At 46.0% G+C, this 21,820-nt stretch overlaps 1 protein-coding gene across 1 annotated transcript in view; it reads right to left on the reverse strand.

Moving 5' to 3' along the window:
• Slc44a3 (solute carrier family 44, member 3) overlaps positions 1-21,820 on the reverse strand; it is a 72,817-nt gene that overhangs the window by 29,708 nt on the left and 21,289 nt on the right. The window contains exons 8-11 of the mRNA NM_145394.3: positions 20,957-21,081; positions 20,139-20,325; positions 8,484-8,649; positions 963-1,119 (exon numbers count right to left, since the gene is read on the reverse strand). Coding sequence (NP_663369.2) covers positions 963-1,119; positions 8,484-8,649; positions 20,139-20,325; positions 20,957-21,081 — 635 coding nt within the window. The remainder of the gene's footprint in view (positions 1-962; positions 1,120-8,483; positions 8,650-20,138; positions 20,326-20,956; positions 21,082-21,820) is intronic.

Raw genomic sequence — 21,820 nt, forward strand, 5'->3', positions numbered from 1 at the left:
TATTTCATAGTCAGCTGCTCAACACAGTAAGATAAGGGAGCCAGCGTGCAGTTCAACTCATTATTCCTAATTGATATGCTAGGCTGAAATCTTGATTGTGGACTTTAAAATATCGGCAATTTAGATTTCTGTTCTTAAAAACAAGCACAATTAATTGTAAACAAGGTGAGCCAGCATAAAACTTCCCCATTTATTAAGGTCCTGTAACTATACCCAGAGGGCTGGAATCAGGTAGGTTGGTGAATTTCAGAGCAGGTCACAAACCCCCAAGGTGGGAACAGAGGCGGAGAAGGATTAGCATTGTGTGAGTCCAGGAAAGTTGGGGAAAGTCCAAGCCTCCCTTGTGTGGCAGCTTAGAGACGCCATGAGAACAGCTGTTTTCCTGGTGTTCTGGTTTCCACTGGCTTTCATAACTAAATGCGCATGGAAATAGAACCCGAGGAGGAGAAAACGCCGAGCACAAAAGCCCTACAGTTTTCTGTCCTTTGAGCTGAAATGTAGGTCAGCGTGTTCATTTCTCACTCTCAAGTGTGTGTGAGTGTGGACACACGCGCACAAGTGTCTGTGAAGGTGAGAACACACTCGAACACACACACACACACACACACACACACACACACACACACACTTCTCTCCTGGCTCACACCAATCACTTCCCATGGCATCCTCTGGAAACACAGCAGGCAGGGAGTATGTTGGCATCAAAACAGAGCCACTATTATTCCTACTTCGTAATGTATCTTACTTACAAACAAGCACAAGAAGGAGGCACAAACATTAGCTGAAATTGCTCTATAAGGATTCAAGCATTTGCTCTGCGTTTTGATTAGAACTGCAGCTAACAGGCAACTCCTCCTTCCTCAGCCAGGACAAAAGCAGAGCTTGGGAAGTAGGTCTGAGTTCCTGAGTGGGGACCTTAAATTTCCAATCCTTAGCTCGTTGGCTTGAGGGGGCTGTCTTACCGGCTCTTTCAGAGTGCTATAAATACACATGAAAATGACTCTTGGGATCCTTGTCACAGTGAGTAAAAATGACCCTTTCACCGCAGTTCCTTGATGGTAGCAGAAAAGTACGAAGAGAGACGAAAGGATTGGACGGGCAGGAGGGTCATTTTGATTCCTGGGAACAGAGGAAAAGAACATTCAAAACTCACTGTGTAAAATGTAACCAGAAGGTCCTCTCTGGTTCAGATCCTCATTGGCGTTAGCAACCTGTAAAGTGGTGGCCCAGGAAGTACTTTATCTTCTTTGGTAGCCAAGGTTACCTTACATCTTGGACTAACTCACTTTTTGGGGAGGCCCCCCAAAATGTGTAAAACAAAAATACAAAACAGAAAAAAATATCAGTGAGCTAATTTATATATATGTGTATGTGTGTGTGTGTCTGGGTGTGTGTGTGTGTATGTGTGTGTGTGTGTGTGTCTGTCTGGGTGTGTGTGTATGTGTCTGGGTGTGTGTGTGTCTGTGTGTGTGTGTGTGTGTGTCTGGGTGTGTGTGTTTCTTTAATAGTTCTTGATCCTTCCATCTGCCCTTCTGGTTGTCTGTTGACATTATTTTTCTTTGCAATAGATTAAGTCTGTCTTGTGTTCACCGTTTAAACAACCGAGGGATATGTGTAATTACTGCCAGTATTAACTTGGCGATGATAGCCATCCTCTAAGTCACATGATCAGGACCCAGGCCAGCAGAGGTAACCAAGAGCTATGGTTTTTGAAGGGAAGAAACAACAAAGTTGGGCCATTTAGCTCTACACAGCTTTGAGTTCCCTTAAACCAGCTGATTTCTTCTCCGTTCCTTAAAGGTCATTTAAGTGTGAATCATTTACTGGTCTTGTAATGACAGAGCTCTGAAGAATGAGTGCAAGTCAGCTTCTCAGAGCAAGAAAGGGGAAGAAAGACCAGAATGGGAGCAGCCCTCCCTCTCCCTCAAACCTGAAATCGAAAAGAAAGGAGAGATGACATCATCCTTCTGCTGACCTTCCTCTCGCGACCCTGAGTTCCCAGGGACATCATTCTAGAAAAGGAGGCCGGGTTCCCAGAAGCAACTTCAGGGCTCCAAGTGAAGCTTGCTTTCTTTAGAAAAGATTCCTCTACCACTGCCTGGGTCTGCTAAGTTGCTAGGAATGAGGGTTTTGACAGTGGCCTGGGAGTCTGAGGGAGGAGGAGGCCCACAGGCAGCAAGGTTTCCAGAGTTGGTATCCGCTGCAGTTTGCTCTTAAGTCCTCCAGGAAGAGAAAGGGGACATGGCAGCAATACTGGGGTAGAACCCGGCTGCCTACTCAACTGCTGTGTGTTTCAAGGTGGCTCACTTGGTAGAGTACCTGCCTAGCATGCACAGAGCCTGGGATTCAATCTCCAGCTATGTATGACGCCCCCCCCCCCCCCCAGTGGTGGTGTTATCTACAATTCCAGCACTCAGGAGGAGGTAGAGGTAGTGGCAGGAGGATCAAAAGTTTAATATTGGGGGCTGGAGAGATGGCTCAGCGGGTAAGAGCACTGACTGCTCTTCCAAAGATCCTGAGTTCAAATCCCAGCAACCACATGGTGGCTCACAACCATCCTTAATAAAATCTGACACCCTCTTCTGGTGCTGTCTTAAGACAGCTACAGTGTTCTTAGATATAATAATAAATAAATCTCTTTCTTTAAAGGTTTAATATCATTCTCTTCTATACAGTGAATTTGAAGGCAGCCTAGACTACAGTAGATCCTGGCGGTGGGGGGTGGCGGTAGCAGTGGGGGTCGGGGTGGAAATCTATTTTGTCATTTTGATTTGATGCTGGAAGAGTAGGCCAGGAAATTCTGACACATTTTCCCGTCTCCTCTTTCTTTTTCCTTTGGTTTACTTTTCCATTGAGATTTATAAGCTTTAGATGCTTACGAGAGCAAGATGCTGAAGAGGACACCTGCTTCCCATCTGCCTAGGAAAGAAATGATTCACAGGCTGCTGTAAACGGGGCTGCTCCTCCAGGTACTGAAGTCTGGGTTCAGGTATCAGATTTCTGAGCGGGTTTCACGGCAGTGGGATAAATCATTTGGGACAGGGGAACTGGGGTCCCTGACTTCCCTCCCAAGTCACAAGGCTAAGCTCTGCAGGGCTTGTCTGCAGGAGGACACAGAGGTTTAGAAGCTGGGTTATCACATGATGAGAGAGGGAACTTTAAAAAAAAAAGGTCCTTTGAACCCAAGCCAAGAGTCACTCAATACCTGTTTTCAATCTAGAGACAGTCCTGCAAAGGAGAGACTAAGTTGAGTGTCTTTGAAGTCACCACCCTTTTCTATAGTCACCAGGGATACTACCTGCTATTTCTCTTCACTGCATAACTTACTAGAGCTAAAAGCTCTGTCTCCCTCACAGCCAGAAAAGTCTGCCTTTAGGAAGACGATTTGATTATTTTCCCCTGAAGCTGAAAAAAAAAAAAAAAACAAACAAAAAACTAATCTCTGAACCTGGGCATAGTTTGAGAACTGACATTAAGGCACTGGGTACGCTGGGTACCTAGTGATTGCTTTGATAGGAGTCTGCAGAAGATTGAGGGTACCTTTAAGTCAAAGTGCATACATAGTGTTTTACAACCACCCCAGCCACTTCAGAACTCTGAGAGCAATAGTTTTAGATCAAGCCTAGTACTCTTGAGAGATTCTCCAACATGATGCAAAGCCAATTCTGTGCCCTAGTCCCTGAACAAAGTCTGGGCTACACAGTGCAGCTGGCCTCCAACAAAGATGATAGCCCGGAGAAAACAGTGTGGCCACAGCAAAGAGCACACCACAGCAAAGACCATGTCTGTTCCATGTATTTCTCTAGCAAAACCTGCAAGACAGAATGAGGAGGCTGGGAGGTGGCTCTTAAGGTCATCTCTCCAATGCTACAAGAAATACAAACTGTCATAATTATAGGCGTGGACATCTGTGCATCTCCCTCTTCCTCCTCCCTCTTCCCTCCTCTCTCTTCTCCCCTCCCCTCCCCTCCCCCCCCCCCTTGTTCCTCTGAACATGTGGAGTTCAGAGGTCAACCTGGAATAGCAGGGTGGGATGTTGTTTCTTAGGTGCCATCCAAACTTTGCTTTTTGACTCGAGGTCTATCACTGTCCAAGGATCTGCCTATTGGTACCTTCCTAATGCTGGGGTTACAAATCTACACCACAGGGCTAGAGAGACAGCTCATGGGGAAAGCCAGGTGACCCGAGTTTCATCCCCCCCCACACCCTGTCCTGTAACATTTCATAATAGATGTCCCATACAGAAGATTCAGGTCTCATTCCCTACCCTCTTCCCCGACATAACCCTCACCTTCTCACTACTACTCAATGACACTAATTTTGTTAGTTAATGTTTCACGCTCGCATCATTAGTACATAAATAGAATGGGCAGTGAGGAAGGGTCGTTCCCAGCTGATGCAAGTAGCAGTGTTCAGTTGTGTTGCCTTTTCTGTACAACTTGGAGGTTTTCCTGGAGTTCACACCTGTAACACATTTTTTTATATTTGATTTCTTTCCCTTGGGCTTCATTCTACACCGAGCTGAGTGTAAATTTCAATGTATTTAAGCATAAGCACATCTGTTCCTTCCTCTCTCTCTCTCTCTCTCTCTCTCTCTCTCTCTCTCTGTGTGTGTGTGTGTGTGTGTGTGTGTGTGTGTCTGTCACCCCGTGTCTGTCTCTGTTTCTCTCTCTATTTCTCTCTCACACGCATACACACACTCTGTGTGTTGTCTGTCTCTGTCTCTCTCTATCTCTGTCTCTCCCTTCCTCTGCTTTAGCCTTGACTTTTTGTTACAGTGATCGCAACGCTGCCACCTTCCCCGGAACTCCCGCCTCTTCTCTACCCATTGCTCACGTTCTTAAGTTCCTTCCCCTGCCCAGCTCACTCAGGACTATCAGTGGAAACATCCTTCCAAGAAAGGATGTTCTAGGGAAATCTCTGGGGATTTTGTGTGAGCGTGACTGTTGACCCTTGATCGATGGTGGGTGGGCACCAGTACAGAACTGGAGGTCAGGGTCCTGGGAGTATGGACAGTCTTTCTTTCACTGCTGTTGTCTTTCACTTTCACTGCTGTTGTCTTTCACTTTCACTGCTGTTGTCTTTCACTTTCACTGCTGTTGTCTGGGTGCAGAGCTGCTGCTGCCTGTCAGGATGCCAGATTTGATTCTGAAGCTTGGCTGATCTTTTCTCTTTTCCTTTGAGAAACTTCTGGAAGCTTTTAACTTTTGTCCTCACCTCCCAAGGTTTCTTTGATAGTCTTTCATCATCATCATCATCATCATCATCATCATCATCATCATCATCATCATCATTAAAAAGCTCTATGTGGTAATGTATGCCTGAAATCTCAGACCTTCAGTGGAGGAGGCAAGAGGATCAGAGAGGTTCAAGGTGACCCTCAGCAACACAGCATGTTTGGTGGTTGGGCTAGAAGAGACCCTGCCTCAAAAACAAACAAACAAACAAACAAACAAACAAACAAACAAACACCAAAACCCATTCACTGGTCCACCCACCCAACCACCCAAGGAACCAACGAAACAACAACTTTTTTTGTTCAACTTTCAGGAAGAGCTCTTCAGCTTCCTAGTTGAAGCATCCAACAGCAGATTCTTACTTTTGAGATTGTTCATTATCAAAGGATCTTTCTCATTCTCACAATGCTCATTTTTGTGGGAGGGACTTTAGACTATGAGTCCATTAGTCTTCTTTGGTGATGTTATTGGTGTGTCTCCTGCACCATCGCTAGCTTCCTTTGCAGCTTGCATTGTGTCTGTTTTCCCTAAATTCCTTTTGTTTGGTTTCTAATCTCTTTCACTTTCTTTGTATGCATAGTAACCACAAGTAAACAGTTCAAAACACCCTTGGATGCTGTGGTGGTTTGAATATGCTTGGCCCAGGGAGTGACACTATTAGGAGGTGTGGTCTTGGTGGAGAAAGTGTGTCACTGTGGGCATGGGCTTTAATACCCTCGTCCTAGCTGCCTGGAAGTCAGTCTTCTCCTCTCCACCTTTGGATGAAGATGTAGAACTCTCAGCTCCTCCAGTCCCACATCTGCCTGGATACTGCCATGCTCCCACCTTGGTGATAATGGACTGAACCTCTGAACCTGTAGGCTAGCCCTAATTAAATGTTGTACTTTATAAGAGTTGTCTTGGTCATGGTGTCTGTTCACAGCAGTAAAACCCTAACTAAGTCAGATGCTCTGTGGGAGAGAGCTTGCTTGTTGTCTACCAGAGTACCACTGCTGACATAGGAATCTGGAGGTCTGTTTCTCTGGGAGCTTCATCATGTGGCACCTGACTTGGGTTAGAAAGCTTCTTGGACCTTTCCCCCCTTTAGAGACCAACTTGGCTGCCATCACCCTGGAACTGAGCTGTGGGCTGTGGGGAGGTGTGGCTCTCCCTGCTTCAGTGCATAGTATTGCCCACAACTCAGCTTTGCCAGATACTCCGAGTTCTGACCCTCTTCTAGGTTATAGCCCTGGAGAGCAAAGGCCTCTTCTCTTTCTGGAAGAAGAAGGATCTAGGGGTTGAAGATTTAACATCTCTGGAAGCACAGTTTGCTTTGTATTTATCTGTATTTTTCAATCTGTCTTTCTAAATTTGTATCTATTATTGTTGAGTGCTTGTGTGTATGCTGTGTATGTGGAAACATGAGGCCTGGGGCGCCCTGGTGGAGGTCAGAGGACAACGTCTGGAAGTGAGATCTCTCTTTCTAGCATGGGTTCTGGGGATCAAACTCAGGTCGCTTGGCTTTTCGTGGCAGTCACTTTAACCCGCTGAGCCATCTGGCCAAATTTAAAGCACACTTTATGCTTGAATCCTGCCACTCTTGCACAACTGCACACAGCCAACACTCACAAGCAGACCTTCTAGCTTTTCCTAGTGTGCTTAGTCATGTCTTCAGTTTTCATCATTCAGCTGAATTTTATTTTATTTTTTAAATTAGCATCCAAAGCCTGATAGTTCTCATTGCCTGTCATTGCTTGTCCATTTCTCGTGACCTGTACAATTCTTTAATGACAGAGTGTGGAGAGAAGGTAGGGATGAGATCAATGTCCCGGAACCACCGGGCCTCCACATCCAAGTCCTTGCTGGAAACACTTTGGTCTGGTTATGCTAAGATAACTCTCTCTCTCTCTCAGACAGATGTGTTACCTGAGGGAGAAGATCTTTCTTCTTTATAGGAAACGAAGCAACTCCCATCTCCTGCTTCTGGGAGGCTCTCAGTGCCAACCAAGGGCAGCAGCCCCTCTGTGAGTCCTCCAGAGTTCCTAATGATGTGGTTCCCAAAGGGTACCACTGTATTAAAAGCCCACACAGTGCTCTTTATCATCCAGAGGCAACTGCTTAGTGGCATGAATCTTGGCTGCTTGGCTTTTGGACTCCAGAAAGCTCATGTTTATCTACTCATTTGGTCTGAGAGACCAGAGGAGGGTCAGCATTGCCAGGAGCAAACTGCTTCTTCCAGTGCAACCCTGTCATTGTCTTGGGCCTGCTCTTCTGGCTCTAATCCGAGGAGAGTTATACTCAAGAGATGCACACGGCCCAGGTACAGGTGAGTGGGGGTGGGGCGGGAGTAGAGGAACAATAGTCCTCAATTATTTTCATGAGGCAATGTGCCATAGACACTGAAGTAAGTAATTAATTCCCTGGCACTTAACTCTAAGGACATGAATTATAGTTCACAGTTCCTTTAGGGTGTAACATTATTTTTCCAAGTAAATATCCTTCTGATTTTTACAAAGATAAAACCATTGATATAGTTACTGGAGTGTATTTAAAATAGATCCATAGGCCGGGCAGTGGTGGCGCATGCCTTTAATCCCAGTACTTGGGAGGCAGAGGCAGGCAGATTTCTGAGTTCAAGGCCAGCCTGGTCTACAGAGTGAGTTCCAGAATAGACAGGGCTACACAGAGAACCCTGTCTCAAAAAAAAGCCAAAAAAAATTAAAAAATAAAAATAAAATAAATAAAATAGATCCATAGTATTTAAGAATGGATAGTTACAGGAGAATACAAGCTTTTCTTTTAGGTATTTTTAAATTCTAGAGAATATAATTACTTTGCTGTCTAATTTCTTTCTACATTACACGAAACTACATTATAGTTTAAGCAAAAGAGCCTAGAGAATTTTGGGGTTTAAGGGAGACTATTTCCGCTGACCAATAAGTGAGCATATAGGCCAAATTTTAACTTAGTCCTTTTTTCTTTTCTTTTTTTTTTTTTTTTTGAAGCAGGGTTTCTCTGTGTAGCCCTGGCTGTCCTGGAACTCACTTTGTAGACCAGGCTGTCCTGGAACTCAGAAATCCACCTGCCTCTGCCTCCAAAGTGCTGGGATTAAAGGCGTGTGCCACCATGCAGGCTTTTTTTTTCCCCTTTCCTAATTATTGTTACTCTCTTTTAAGGCATTGAGTAAAAAACTGGCAAATATCTTCAGAGATGCATATACAAGCCAAAGCACCCAGACAAACCTCAGGGATAAAAGAGTGGACTCACCTGTTGAAATAACAAGCAACCATTGCTCCTGCTACAGTCATCCGCTGGCATGCAAGGATGAATTCGCTAGTCCAGATGAGGCCAATTAAATGGTACCACCACATATACCGAATGCCGGAAAGAGGCTTATATTCCACTTGGCCACCTTCCATCACCTGGGCAGTACCTAAAGTTTATAATACAAACATGCTTTACACCGATAGTTCCCGTATCCTGGAAGACGGTTCAGTGAACCATGTTTCTTCACGCTTGGTCTTTGGCAGTATGCAAAAATGCAGCTGTCAGAGCTTAAGGTCATACACCAAACACTAAGAATTTAAATAGTGCCAACGCTATTGACAGTGACTATAGGGAATTTGGAAGACAGTTGACATACACCCTAAAACTCATTCTCCTTTGAAGGCATGAAAATGGGTGCCGAAGAGTCCAACATTAGTGATGTTTCATGAGTAATAGAAAAATACCTTGCCCTGTGCATTTTCTGTTACATAGTCTTGTGTGATGGAGGCCAAATATGTTACATTGACAAAAACACACAAAATATTAAGACTGTATTATAGAACTCTTCACCAAAACAAAACAAAACAAAACAAATCCGTAGACTCAATAAAAGAGACTCTAGAGTCTTCCTTTACTCAAACAGGTTCCACTTATAGTTTGTTTCAAGAGCAAACCCTCTTGGCACATGTGAAATGCCTACTTTCCTTGGTTCAGATCTCAATGTTAACCTTCTTGTAGAAGCCTAGGACGCATTATCTAGCTTCTTAGAATCTTAGTCTTGCCTGCGTACTAACTCCTTCTTGGTAGTTTGAGCATAAAGTGATATAATCTGAATAGTTTCTGAGATAAAGCCTGGCCCACAGAAGTAGCCTTCCCTGGGTGATAACAGTTATCATTATCACTGTCGTTCTTATATGATCACTATCCTGTATTCCAGGAGCACAGTATTGCATTAAGGTCAGCAAGGGTGTTTTAATAATGCTCACTATTGGTGTGCTTTCCTTTCTCCTCTGACCTAAAGCATCCTTAAATATCGGTAGATATTACAAATATCTACCAATCCTGCAGACACTGGTAAACCAGCTCCCAGCTCTGTGCCTGGGCTTGATTTCAAATGTTCTCCCATGAGCTTTTCAAGTAAACTATTTATTATAAGGAAGAAATGGGTGCTTTGGTCTTTGGTGAAACCTACAACCTGCCCATGATTTAAACATGTTTTTGTATCTCTTGTCGCATCTACACGTGGACTTTCAGTTCATCCGTTCATTTGCCTTTAGACGCTCGCCCTAGAGTTCACACAGCGAGGGAAAGGCTGAAGATAATAAATGTTCAGCAAAACAGATTCCGCTGGCTTGTCTCCATTCCTTCCTCTCTAAGTTCTGTCAAGCAAGATGGCCACTGTGGGAAGTAGTGGGGTAGCTTGCTTTACAGAGACAAGCCAACAGTGGTCTACTGACTGTCCAGCTCATCTGGCTGGGAAGGAGACGCATTTCAGGTGAGCTCAGAAATCTGCCTATGTTTTTCTAAAGCTGCTATGTTTTAGAAAAGTGTTCCCAGCAACAAGCAAATGACCCTCGTGGTGACCATGCCCCTTAGATACATCAGGCCAGCCAGCAGGCTTTGAGACCCATACTCTGAACCATCTGAAGTGCACAGGGCCTGAGAAGCTTGCAGTTCCTCTTCTGTAAGATGACGAGTGCCAACAGCAAATTATGCTTTGGAGGTACAGAATATTTACATAGAGTGGGGTGGGGCATCATTTTTCTCAGACAGACAGAAAGCTAGTATGGATGCTAAGAGGGGACAATCTTTCCTCTTGGCTGCCCTGCATGGCCATTGTTACACATTTCCTAGTTTGTCACACTGGTGATAACGGTCAGCAAGTGGAGCACTTGAAGTGATAAATCAAGATGCACTTGACCCTCAAAGACTTGACATCTTTTAAAAAAGCCAAACCCAGAGGCTATTTTTGACTAATTTCTGTGGGTTGAAGTATCAAATCTCCCCTACATATCCCCTGCGTGCCGGCAATCGGGTGTGCTTATGTGCGTGGGTGTGGGCACATGTGCCGTCCCTTGCATGTGGCAGTCGGAAGTCAACCTTCATGTACTGGTCCTCGACTTACCACCTTGTTTGCGATAGTCTCTTTATGGCTGCAATAGCCAGGGTAGTTGGAACATAAGCTTCCGGAGCTTCGCCCGTCTCCTCCTCCCTTTTCCTATGGCATGCTGGGATTGCAGACACGTGCACTACCACGTCCAGCTTTTATGTGGGTTCTGGGGATCCAAGCACAGGTTGTTAAGTTTGCACAGCACTTGCTTGCGCTCCAGGAGCCATCTTTCCGTCTCCTGAGGCTGTCTATTATTTGTGCCTCTCTATCAGTTTTACTGAGCGGTTTATAGATGTTCACCAAGACAGGATTGTTTAGCTTCTCAAGGCACTCATTGGCATTTTGGAGCAGACATTTCTGCATAGGATGTAGTGATGGTTTAATGCCTTTGTGGGTGTTTAGGAGTTTGCTTTGCCTCTACTCCCCATTTCTGATAATTCAAAATACTTTCATATGATGCCAAATGCTACCTGGGAGGAAACACTGCTCGAAGCAGATCTCTCAAAGGATCAAGGACTGCAGCTTGAATGGGAACAGAAGGACCTTCATAGTCAGTGTTCCAGAGCCTGAGGGCGGGGCAGGCGTGCTTATGCATGCAGGGCTGCCCTCTCCTGGACGGGCTGTGTTGGTGCAGGCAAGATCCTCGAGGGCGGCTGACCAACCACAAACAAACCATGGAACCTTCTAGAAATCTAGGGTTTTTTGTTTGTTTGTTTGTTTTTTCCACTCTTCGATTGAGGGTAGTAATAGCGACTTCTCGCTCTCTGTGACTCCATCACATCGCTACTCTAAGGTTATATGCTAGCAAGTGTAATTAGTGGATAAGGGGCTAAGAACAGCGAGTGAGATGCAGGGTTAGCTGCAAATGAATCATGGGTAAAATGATCCAGTGTTGACAGTCAACACTCACTGAGTCCAGTACTTGGACATTTGGGTGGACATTAGCTATTAGGAGCAAAAATAGAAGAGGCAAAAGAACCCTTGATAACTCCTCTGAGAGTCCGAGGGACTTACAGATGACCGTGTTTGTTTGTTCATCTTATCTTCTAGACAACGGCTATCTAATCTCTCCTCCAACCTCAGAGCCAACAACCTCAATTCCTGTTACTCAAGGAAAAATGAGGCAATCAGAAGACCTTTCCTTATGCCAACTCCCCAGGCATACTTATCGATATGTCCGGAATTTAACCCCAGTCCTTAAAATGATAAGCTGCCCTTGAGCCTGTGGCCAACCCTGCCACTAGATCCTCCACCCCCACCAAAATACTCCCTTTCCTGAGCCATTACTAACTGTCTCCATTAAAAAAAAAATCTCCTCTGGACTCTTTCCTCTCTTCTGCCTCTTTCATAGTTAAATCCCTCCAGATTGATTCATGGTCAATATTAGATCCTCCAATTCCTTCCCTCCCACCCTCTGTCAATTTATGCTCACGTCTCTACAACAATCTGACCTCCAAGTTGCTGTCGTAAGTCAATGCTGAGATCTTCATCCCTGCCTTAGACACTGAACCACTCAGATGCCCAGCTACTCTTTCCCAGAAACCACCTTTGTCATCTAGCTCTGGCCTTCACTTTCAACCCATCTTGCTGTCCCTTCTCATCTCCAGAGCCCATTTATTTATTTTTTCAAGAGCAAATCTAAGCAAGTGCTCTACCACTGAGCTACACCCTGGTCTTCCAGGGCGTTAACATTGAAATGTCCCTCTACCTCTCCTCCACCTTTGTCAGACTCCTGAACCATACAGGTGAACTTCTCTTTCCCTTCCCACTTCCCTACTCTCTGAGCACTCTGAGCCAAGCCAGGCCAGGCTGCACTGAACAGCCCACTAGCCCAGGGAGAACCTCCATTCTTCTACCACCCCCTCCTCCTACCTTTATCAGACCCGAGACTCCTGAACCATACAGTTAAGCATTCCCCCTCCCATCTTCCCTGTTCTCTGAGCACTGTGGGCCAGGCCAAACTGCCCTGAGCAGCTTGCTAACCCAGGGCGACTTCCATTGGACCGGAGGCTCCTGAGCCATACAGACCTGCACATCAGAAACTATACAGCCCAAGGATAGCCATCAGAGACCTGCCACACCAGGACCATTGAGGTTCATCCCCCTCCCAATAACTACTATGACAAGAATATCCAGAGACCAAACCCATCCAGATGGTTAAAGGACCTCAAAAGAACACAATCACCAAAAGCCAGGGTGATATGACACCTCCAAAGCACAGCTACCGGACTACAGCTAGCCCTGGACATCCTAACACAACAGTGAACTATCTCAAAGCACAATCCTTTCTTTATCTACTCCCAGATACTGTTTATGTGTTCCTTCTGAACTTCAGGCTCATAGATAATTGCTTATTGGAAATATCCATATAGTTATTAAAAATAACTCCCCAAACTAATTTCTACTCATGAAATGCACTCAGCTTTCTGCTCCATCTCAGTTCATGACCTTCACATCTTCCTGCTGCTAAAGTGAGAGACCACGTGAACCAACCCAAAGCCACCGCCAACTCCTTTACCTCCCTCTCCCATCTATTACATCATCAGATACGACACTCTCTAAAGTAGCCTCAGAACCCAGTATGTCACACTGCACTGCACAGACCCAGTAGCCATGCAACACCATTCCTCTCTACTAAGCATTACTGCTGTTAAAATGAGCATCGGGTCCGGTCTGGGTTCTCCAGATTTCCCATTTCACAGCCCCAGGATTTACCCCATTTCTTCTCTGACTGCCTTCATGAATTCACCTCTCTATTAATGACACCACTCTAGCTAAATCTGCCTCCTTCCTGTCCCCAGAACCCTGTCTTCTTTATGGTCCGATACTTGGGACATTCTTCCTTCCCTAAGCCAGCTTTGTGGCCCTGTACAACGCTTTCAAGTCTTTGTTCAAGTATATTTGTTTAGCCCTAACCCTAACCCAACCATAATCCTAACCCTAATACAACCCTAACCCACCCCTAACCCTAACCCAACCCAAGGGCCAAATTAAAAACTGAGTTCCAGCCTCCTCAGGCATTTGACGCCCCTGTCCTCTGCTTTATTTTCTCCTTACATCTTACCAACTATTCCGGTCACTTACCTACCTTACTTAATATAAGTTTTTCTTTGTCTTCCAAATAAGGAAACCTGCATTGTCCGTGTGTTTTGTATTTTACAAGACAGGGTTTCTCTGCAGAGCCCTGGATGTTCTGGAACTCTTTGTAGATTAGACTGGCCCCACCCTCAGAGATCTTCTTAACTTGCCTCCAAGTGCTAGGACCAAGGGTAGGCACCATCACTAACTCACTATGTCCGTGTGTTTTAATAGGATTTTTAACTTACAGCAATTGTTGAACGAGTAGATAAATGTAGAGATGGATAGACATTCTTTAAATGACATATTCTATTTTTTAATTTTGATTTTATGTGCATGAGGGCTTTGTCTGCATTTATGTCTGTGTGCCATATGTATGCCTGGTGTCCATGGAGGACATAGAAGGTATTTAAAAAAAAATCTCTTGAACTGGAATTTCAGATGCTTGTGAGTCACCATCTGGGTGCTAGGAATTGAACCTGGGTCCTCTGGAAGGAGAGGAGACATTGTTCCAATTCCCCCATATTCGATTAAAGATCTTTGAGATAAAGTTCTAAGATCACTCTTAATTCTCTGATTAAAATGTATCAAGCTATATAGCCTTGATGTTGTAGGCACGTTTTAAAGCTTTTCTAGAGTCTATAGTGGTACACTGATCACTGTAGATGGCAGATTCTTAAGGAAGACAGGCCAGCTGGGTAGGACAATATCCAAAAGGGAGCAGACACAATTTCAAAAGACTCCATTTTCTAGCACATTCTGTATATTTTCTTGGAGCTTTTCCAGAAACCTGGCCCACGGGTCCTACTGATTCGAGCCTTCTGACCCTCAGCTTGGCTTCTGCCTCTGCCCTGGTTACAGGACAATTAGGGAAAAATAAGAGGAAAGTTCCATTGTCTCCAGTGTCCAGCAGTCAAGTACCGGATATGGCATACCGAGCCAAGGGACAAAGAAAGAAAAAAGATGTCCCTCCCTTCCGGGTTCTATACTGGTGGATAACAACTTTGAGGGCTAGTTTTATGTCAGCTTCACATGAGCTCGACTTAGAGGGGGAATCTCAAGAGAGAAAAATGTGCATTTTCTTGATTGGTGGTTGATATGTGAGAGTCTGCCTCACCACGGGAGGTACACCCCTGACCCGGTGGCCCTGGGTGCTATAGGAAAGCAGGCAGAGTAAGTCATGGAGAGCAATCCAGTAAGCATCACTCCCCCACAGCCTCTGCATCAGCTTCTGCCTCTCGGTTCTCGTCGTGTTTGACTTCCTGTCCTCATTTCCTTTAATAATGGACTGTAGCCTGGAAGCTTGAGCCCAAATAAATCCTTCCCACTACAAGTTGCTTTTGGTCATGGTGCGTTATCAGAGCAATAGACATCTTAACTAAGACAACAACATTTTTTTTTTTCATAGAAATGAGCACCTTGGGACATATGATACATTTGCCCCTCTTGGTGGAAAAGACTATTGACTGACTTATCAAAATATTTCAAGTACCCAAAGTACACAGTAGGCACACAAAATACATCTCTGGAGCTGAGCACATGATAGTCAGACAATGAGTATCTGTTGGAAGAAGGGAGAATATGAAAAAAAATGTACAAGAAATACTTATGTATACGTGCCCAAGGGATTTGTAGACAACCATCCAAGAAATAGACTACTAGAAACAAATTCTAAGAATGCCTAGCTTCTGGTTGGGCAGTGGTGGTGCATACCTTTAGATTCTGACACTTGGGAGGCTGAGGCAGGTGGATCTCTGTGAGTTTGAGGCTGGACAGTTTACAGAGCAAGTTCTAAGACACAGAGAAACCCTATCTCAAAACAAAAAAAAAAAATCCTTAGCTTCGGAGACCGTTTGTGGCGGAGAGCTGGGGTAAGAGTTGGGAAAGGGAGTGGATTCTAGGTCGGCTCACACTGGAGCAAGGCATGGAGCAATGCATGGGGGACAGCTTTTCTCTGCAGAGGTGAAATGACCTGCACTTCTGAAAGGCAAGGGCTACTGCTGTCTCTCTGACTTCTCTCTCACACCCTGTTCCTGCAACAAGGTCGGCCACCCACCAGGAGGCTCAGTAAAATCATCTGTTATCTTCTAGATCGCTGATACATTTCTCTGATACTATGTTCTCAAGTTCACCAAGCATAGCAGAGGAGGGAAACAAATAACACACACAGCTGAGGCTAGCAGGAGACATTCCTACTGGACGCTAATTCCTAACATCAACAACATATGGCCCCTCATTTGCAAGGCAAAGCTCTCCTCCAGCCCAGCCTCTCATCATTTTTCCATTGCATGGATGGCATGGGGGGAAAAGCACAGAGAATTAATTCCCCAGGGAATCTGAAGCAGCCTGGATCCCAGATCCTTTGATGGGAAACCCTGTCTGAGCCTTCTAAACACACTGTGTACGCGGTTGTGATTGTCCCTTTCAGCCAGAGCAGGGACCTGGAGGTACCTGTCCTGCGCTGGGCCTTTTCTATTGTTCTCCCATCCCGGCTGCTAGACCACCTTAGAGATCAGGGGTCACCCAGACCATCAGGCCACTTTTCCATTCAACCACAGCGCCTGCTGGATAGCTACAATGTTCACTTTTTGCTTTATTTTGAGTTCTGGATTTTAAAGACAGGGTCTCTCTTTGTAGCCTAGACCTTGAGTTCTGATCTTCAGTTTTAGCTTCCCCAGTGGGGGAGTGACAGATATAGACCACCTCAGGCCTCTTTATTTTGTTGGATAAGAATTAGTAGGCAGGAAGTCACCACTGTTAGGAATGTTTTGCTGAGAAGACTCCAAAAAAACCCCACGTCTTTGCAAACTAGTTAACAGAAGAACTAAGTCACTGGAGAAATGGCTTACGTGAGAAAGCATGACCTGCCAAAAGTCACTATATTTTTCACTTAAATATTTTTAAAAGATCTATTTACTTATTTTATGTATATGAGCACACTGTAATTGTCTTCAGACACACCAGAAGAGGGCATCAGTTCCCATTATAGATGGTTATGAGTCACCGTGTAGTTTCTGGGAATTGAATTCAGGACCTCTGGAAGAGCAGCTAGTGTTCTAAACCACTGAGCCCCAGTCCCCCACATTAAATTATTAACTTATTCAACTGTTATTCCCAGAGAAAGCTCACAAATATTTACCTACTGAGGATACCCCCTAACATTTACAACTTTAGTGTAGGTCACAGAGAAACTCTGTCCTCATGTCATTGCCTGAGAGGACATTAAATGACATAAGGAGGCACTGTGCACTGTTCACCTACATCCTCTGGCAAGCATCCTTTCCCAAGATGTGGAAGTAGTTCACCCTTCTCAGAGGCACAGCTGGGGCATCTTCCTAGAGTCAAAAAAAATCGATGCAGTTGCTGGCCTGCTTGGCTCGAAGCCACTGATCCTGGATGAAGAGGCCTTGGGGAACAATGGGGGACTCTGTGTTCTTGGGCAGCCCTTGAGTGTGCAGACAGGAGGGTCAGGTGGCAGGAGGGAGTCCTGGGCTCTAGCAGGGAGGACAGGTGGTAGCTCTTTGTGGTACCTGCTCTACTGTGAAGCCAAAGATCAGCTTACTTGGAGACCTACATTCGGTTCTAGACGCTCAGTTTTCGCTTCTTTCCCCTAGGCTCTCCTCGTCGATGCCAACTGAGCCCTTGCCCTAACAGAAAACGATCATGTTCTGACACCATTCGGTGGCTGAGGGGGAAAAGGGCTGCTTTCAACCGAAGAATGACCTCCTGCCTTCCTGCCTTCGCTCTGGGGCCTTGTTGGCTGAGGCTGGTGGCGCTCTTGTTTGGGCGCACGCAGGAGAATGTCATGGGGTGTCTAGCTAGGAGCTCAATTCCAAGTTAGCACTGGGGCTGTAACTCCATGACGTCATTCTCAACTCTCAGGATTGGGTCTTTTCCTTCTTCTCTGAGACCGGGTCCTCTCCTCACTTGCACGGAGCCTGGTTTGGCTCCTTCAGTGTATTCTGATATCTTGGCAATTTCCACCCTATCCACTTGCACAGCAGGGTGGGTACTTTGTTCAGGAAGTGAGGTAGGTAGAGGCAAGAGTTTGTTTGTTTCTCCCCTTTGTGCGCCACGGCTACTGCTCTGTCTTCTGATAGCACTGAGACTACACTGAGCTCGAGAAAGGCTCTCAAGTGCCCTTGTAATAAAGACTTCCCACTCCTCTAGGTAATAGACCCTGTAAGTTTTTAGCTGTGCATGGCGGGCCAAATGGAAACTACATTTCCCATCCTCCTTAGCAGTAGGTGTTACCATGTCCCTTGGCTCTGGCCATTGGGGGTAGGTAGTAGTACAGCTCATGTCTTCTGAGGAAGGATACTCATCTTCCTTCCTGTCGCTTTCCTAAAGGCTGAAGTGTGAGACACAGTGGTTGGAGCCCAGGCGGCTCTTCCAACTATGAAGTGACGAGAAAGAGCAGAGGTTGTGGGACCTGAAGGCACTGCAATCTTGGCTACTTTACCTTCCTTCTTTCAGCTTTCTCTTCTTTCTACACAAAGTTCACCCTGATGATTACAGTCTGTCTGCTTGACCAAGTAGAGCACATAGAGCCGGCACCACAAAGACTCTCTGGGCAGTTGCTGGGCATTCACTGGAGGCCTTCAGAGATCCCCCAAGCAGAAGAGCCTGCTTCTACCACATCCTGGAAGCTGGACAAGTGTGTCTCCAAGGGCTTTCCAAGGAGCCTGTGAGCGTCTTAATTCCAAAGGGCCACTCAACTTTGGCAGAGGAGGAGGCAAGTTCTGAAAGAATCCACTATACTGAAGTTGTCCTGGGACACGAGCCTGTGGTCTGTGCTATAGAGTTGCTCAGGAGTGTGTATTTTGCCTCACTGAATGGAGGAAGTAAGGGGGAAGACATGCTTGATCCCACATTAGGGAATCGCACCGGCCTATTGCGTAACATCCACTCTTGCTCTTACCTGTCCGGTAACAGGCTCGTAAACGCAACTTGGTGCTCGTCCTTGCCACAGGGTGTGAATTGGGCCATCACCAAATCAAAGAGCGGAGTCACCGAATTTTCAGGATGATCTCCCCGGAGGCATGGTTCACAGACCAACCGCTTGCCCACACACTGTTACTACTCTGCAAGGATGAATGGGCTTAAAGCTAAAGCTAAAAAGCTAAAGGAAAGTCGTCATCACTGAGCAAGTTGTTTCTTCCAGCTGACGTGTGCTGTGCTGTGGTGTGGTGTGTGTGACATATTTATGCAGGTCCACATATATGCAAGCACACGTAGAGACCAGAGACAGCCTCGGGTGTCACTCTTCAGGCATCATCTAATTCATTGGGCTGGAACTTGACCAGTAGGACTTGACTCGTAGGCCAGGCTATCCACCAGCCAGCCAGTCTCAGATCTGATTGTCTCTGCCTTCCCAGTCCGGTTCTGGTGAGCAAACTCAGGTCCTTGTGGTTGCAAGGCAACCCCCTTAAACTGCACTGACTCCCAGGCCGCTACATTTCTTCTTCAAGGCAGAACCTCATCATCATCGAAGGCAACAGCAGAGTGACGTGCCAGGACATAAGCTCTCTGCTTGGTTTCAGATGGCCCTTTGACACTGACATAGAGTGTGAATATCCTATTGGGGAGCATGACAAAATGCATGTCTCTGTAGCTATGCCCAATCTGTCCACCTGTCCATCCATCCATCCATCCACCCATTCATCCATCCATCTACCCACCCATCTACTTTGTCCTACCCCAAATCAAATCAGGCCAGAAGCTCTGAATGCCTGGTCCACATCTTGGTGTGGGAAAGCAGGGAAGGATTCTGAGAAAGACCAGGGTGGAGAAGCAGCCATGGGATACAGCAGGCAGAACGGAGGCTACACTGTTGCTTTTTCAAAGTCAAAGCAATCCTAACTTCCTCATATACTTGTTTTAACTGTTGACTCGCTTAGCTGAAAATACCTCCCTTGCAGAGTCTTCCCTGGATTCTGTCATCTGTGATGCTAGGAGCTAGCAAATCACCTTGGAAAAGGTTTAAACCTGAAGACTTGTTGTTGTTGTTTCTTTGTTTTGAGACAGGGTCTTATGTAGCCAAGACTGGCTCAAACTTCCTAGGTAGTCAAGGATGACCTTGAAACTTTCTAATTTTCCTGCCTTTGCTTCAGGAATGCTAGGGTTATAAGCATGTGACATTTCACCCTGTTGATAAGGCACTGGGATTGGTCCCAGGCTTTCATACCTGCTAGGGAAGGTCTCTACCTACTAAATTATATGCTCTAGCCCCAGACTTGACAACATTTGACAGAAGTCTTCCTATCAGCTTTACAGCTTTGCCTAAGTGTTCAAGCCTGACTGAATTTATTTACTCATGAAACCCAGCTTCTCCAAAGCCAATACAAAAGAGTTCCCCCAAGACAGATGTCCTGGCTCCCTCACCGTCACCTCCAGATGCCTCTGGTTGCACAAGAGGTCACGTGCTCACAGGAATCGGCTGACAGTCCTAAAATAGTGCCACTTACCAGCAGTGCCCAGGCTCAGCAGCACAGCCACCCAGAGGACCCAGAAGAAAATGAGGATGGCACACGTCCACAGTGGCTGGAACAGCAGGAAAGGACAGCTGCTGATGGCTTTGTTTGTGACGTGGAGAAGCTCAACTGTCAATTTTATCCTCTTCCTGAGGGTAAAAATCAAGGCCAGGAGAAGGACCTGGTGAGAAAGAGGTCAGAGTGAACCCCTCTGCAAAGGGGCGGGGCTGGAAAGCAACCCTGTAACCAGTGTCTCATCAAGTAGCCCTCCCTGTGGATAGTCACTGCTTCTGTTACACCTGAACTGCTACATTCCTAATCATGAACTAAGCCCCAACTATGATCGGGTCCCTGTGTGAGATCCCACAGTCATCATAGTGAAGGAGGCCTGACACCCTCCTAAAGAGCCAGCCAAGAGTAGGAGAAGGTGAGACTGAGGCTCTTTAAGGGTAAAAGAGACATCTTGTATTTTCCCTCCTCCGCATCACACACTCAGAGATGGGTTACGAATAGATAAGAGAACGTGACGTAAAAGGACAATGAGTACATCTAAAATCTACTTGCTATGCCATCTCGACTAGGTTTCCCCTCTCTGCATAGAAACAGTTTAAGTCTCCAGGTTAAGGAATCCACTGCCCTTCACCCACGAATTGCTTAGCCTTCTCTGCCATTCACTTCCTGGTCAAGCTTCTTGGTTTGTGTCTGTCACCCCCCTCCCCCCAACCCCTAACTCTCTCCTTATCCACCACTAATCCTTTGACCTCAGCTCTCTCGGGAAATAGTCCTCCCTAGGGTTGCTTTGGAACGCTTACTGTCACGACTGTAGAGATGATGGCAAAGGCTAGCATACAATTCATATTCTCCTTTTCTGTGTCCAGTTCTGTACTGAGGTCGTTGGTGTAGTCATAATACAGCCACCATAAGACACCGCAGACGACTAGAAAATAAAGCAACAGCAGGCATGGCATATGTCCTGAGATTACCTCTTCTACACACACACACACACACACACACACACACACACACACACACACACACACAAATACAACCACTGTAAGTCCAGCCACTTATAGTTGACCCAGTAACAGTGCCCAAACAGTGGATCCTATAGCCTCAAAAGCTTGGTAGCCTGGCACTTATCTCTAGGTGATCTGTGCCAAGCCAGGTTAGCCTGCAGAGGCTCTGTCCAGCCTGGGGTAGCTACTTACTGGTCTTGGGCAGACACAGGGACCTAGCCAACAGGATGAGTCTGAGCGTGATCAGGAAGGGGTGGCACCAAATAGAATGATGGAGCAGCATTTACTCGAAACTTTAAAGTGTTCACATAAGGTCTGCTGGTGACAGCCCCTGGGGCCAGGGGCTGGAGGTTGGCTTCATACTCACAGAGGTGGGTCCTTTACACGGCCCATGAGGATCAGGTTATCAGAGTCCCACTGATGCTGCAAACACTCTGGATTATGGAAAGCCATGACCATAAACCATCACTATTGTAACTCTAGGGAGGTCATAGCTTTCTACTGATCACGAATGGGAAGGTGGGTGATAGAGCCTAGTCACAATGGCCATTCTCCAGTACAGAGCTTGTTATGATTTAGAACTGAAATGACCCCTAGAAGCTCATGTGTTGAAGGCTAGATTCCCCAGCTGGTTGGCATTACTGGGAGGCCGAAGAAACT

This window comes from Mus musculus, chromosome 3 (genome assembly GCF_000001635.26).
Source record: "Mus musculus strain C57BL/6J chromosome 3, GRCm38.p6 C57BL/6J".
NCBI classification, from domain to species: Eukaryota; Metazoa; Chordata; class Mammalia; order Rodentia; family Muridae; genus Mus; species Mus musculus.